At 41.9% G+C, this 1,675-nt stretch overlaps 1 protein-coding gene across 1 annotated transcript in view; it reads right to left on the bottom strand.

The window, feature by feature from the left end:
- tma16 (translation machinery associated 16 homolog) overlaps positions 1-1,669 on the bottom strand; it is a 4,114-nt gene extending 2,445 nt beyond the window's left edge. The window contains exons 1-4 of the mRNA XM_005726987.1: positions 1,589-1,669; positions 1,400-1,503; positions 1,076-1,113; positions 892-976 (exon numbers count right to left, since the gene is read on the bottom strand). Of these exons, the coding sequence (XP_005727044.1) occupies positions 892-976; positions 1,076-1,113; positions 1,400-1,503; positions 1,589-1,591 (230 nt within the window). The 5' untranslated portion in view covers positions 1,592-1,669. The remainder of the gene's footprint in view (positions 1-891; positions 977-1,075; positions 1,114-1,399; positions 1,504-1,588) is intronic.
- Positions 1,670-1,675: the final 6 nt, after the last annotated feature.

Raw genomic sequence — 1,675 nt, 5'->3', positions numbered from 1 at the left:
GTTTATCAAGACACCACATATTTTCAAAAGTGCTCCGACGTTTTCTGAGGCGTCTGTTAGCGAATAGCTGGATAGCTAGCCGGGGCAAGGCTCACTAGAGCCGTGAGAACACCGGACTCCTGGCAAATCGTTTTCAAACCCACCGCTGTCTTTCGCTACTCAGGTTAAACATTTAATATAAGTCACTTAGATAACTTAAAAATGTTATTGTTTGGCTTTTTTTAGTATTTTATTTGTTCCTGAGTAAATCAGTTTGGCTGAGATTAAAGTGATAGTTTTTACACAGCTGAATAAACGTCAAGCAGAAAACTGATTATCAGAAGTGTGAGATGCTGGAGAATTTACTCCGGTGTCCTGTTATATTTTAGAAAGCAAGGAGTTTATTAAACTCTACCGAGACAATCTGCAAATTTCATTAAAATTTAATAAACTATCATCTTGTCTTTATTTTACTTAGCACATACCTTAAACACTTAAAGCTGTAAGCTAATGATAGTTATATAAGAGCAGATGCTGCTGGTGCAATAAGCTGTAGTTTTACGTCCAATGGATGCATGATCTGATTAGTCGACTAATCACAAAAATAATCGGTGACTAGTCGACTATCAAAATAATCGTTTGTGGCAGCCCTAGGCTCTATTTGCCCAAATGAAATCATCACCTGCTGTCTGATGACATGTAGCGTTTTGTAAACAATGGCCAGCTGATGGATGATGAAGTCTCAGCCCTGAAAACATGAACCACTCTCACCAGAGACTGGGGCAGCTCACAGACTGGCTGATGGGCTCACAGTTTAATGCATGTACGGGCTCTCTCTCTTTTTGTTTGTGCACTTCCAAATGAAAAATAATGTACTCCAAATTCAAAATGAACATAAGCCCAGAGCCAAACCTCTCAATGATGTCGCAGGCGTCTTTTTTTGTGTAAGTTGCCTTAGCTGGATCCAGCTCGCTCTGAAACCACAAGAGCTTCTCACCTGTGATTGGAGATACAAGAAAAAAAGGAAAGAAAACATCAATAAACACCTTTTTCTTTTTTGCTCTTGCAATAACATGAACGAAAAGCTTGCTCTCACCAATGTTGCTTAGACGAGTAGCTTTCTCAGTCTTTTGCCTGCAGCATCAGAAAGAAACCAGTTAAACCTCCTTTAAATCATCACACAGACGCTGTTTACTTCACACAAGAGGTTAAAGAAAACTGTCCAGGCAGGATGAAGTGTCTCAATCAGCCCAAGTTACATTTAATAACATGTCCCTGGAGCCACGCTCGTATTTGCATCTGCAGACTCGCAGCGCGGAGGCGGAGACATGGCAAGAGTTTAACACAATGCTCAAATGTGAGGCTAACAACATGCTATTGATTCGTTAAGGTGAGCTGATCTCTGCGGCCATCTACAAACCTCTCTTTCCTCCTAAGTCTGCACTCCTCTCGGGCCATATAAGCTGCTTTCCGGCTGTACGGATGAACCACTTTCTCCGCAGGTTTTCCCCTCTGAATCTTCGGCTAAAAAACACGACGAGCTCCGATCATTTAGAGGCCTTTTATTAACGCTATACAAACAGAAAACCCCACAGTTCAACATACTCACCATTTTAACTGTGGAAACACGTGTGCTGCGGGGTCTGTTGACAGCTGGACCGGAAGTGGTCCGTCTTCAAATTAAATCCGGACGTCG

This window comes from Pundamilia nyererei, unplaced genomic scaffold, assembly GCF_000239375.1.
Source record: "Pundamilia nyererei isolate P.nyererei 1_Seehausen unplaced genomic scaffold, PunNye1.0 scaffold00022, whole genome shotgun sequence".
NCBI classification, from domain to species: Eukaryota; Metazoa; Chordata; class Actinopteri; order Cichliformes; family Cichlidae; genus Pundamilia; species Pundamilia nyererei.
This window is presented reverse-complemented; position numbering and strand designations above follow the sequence as displayed.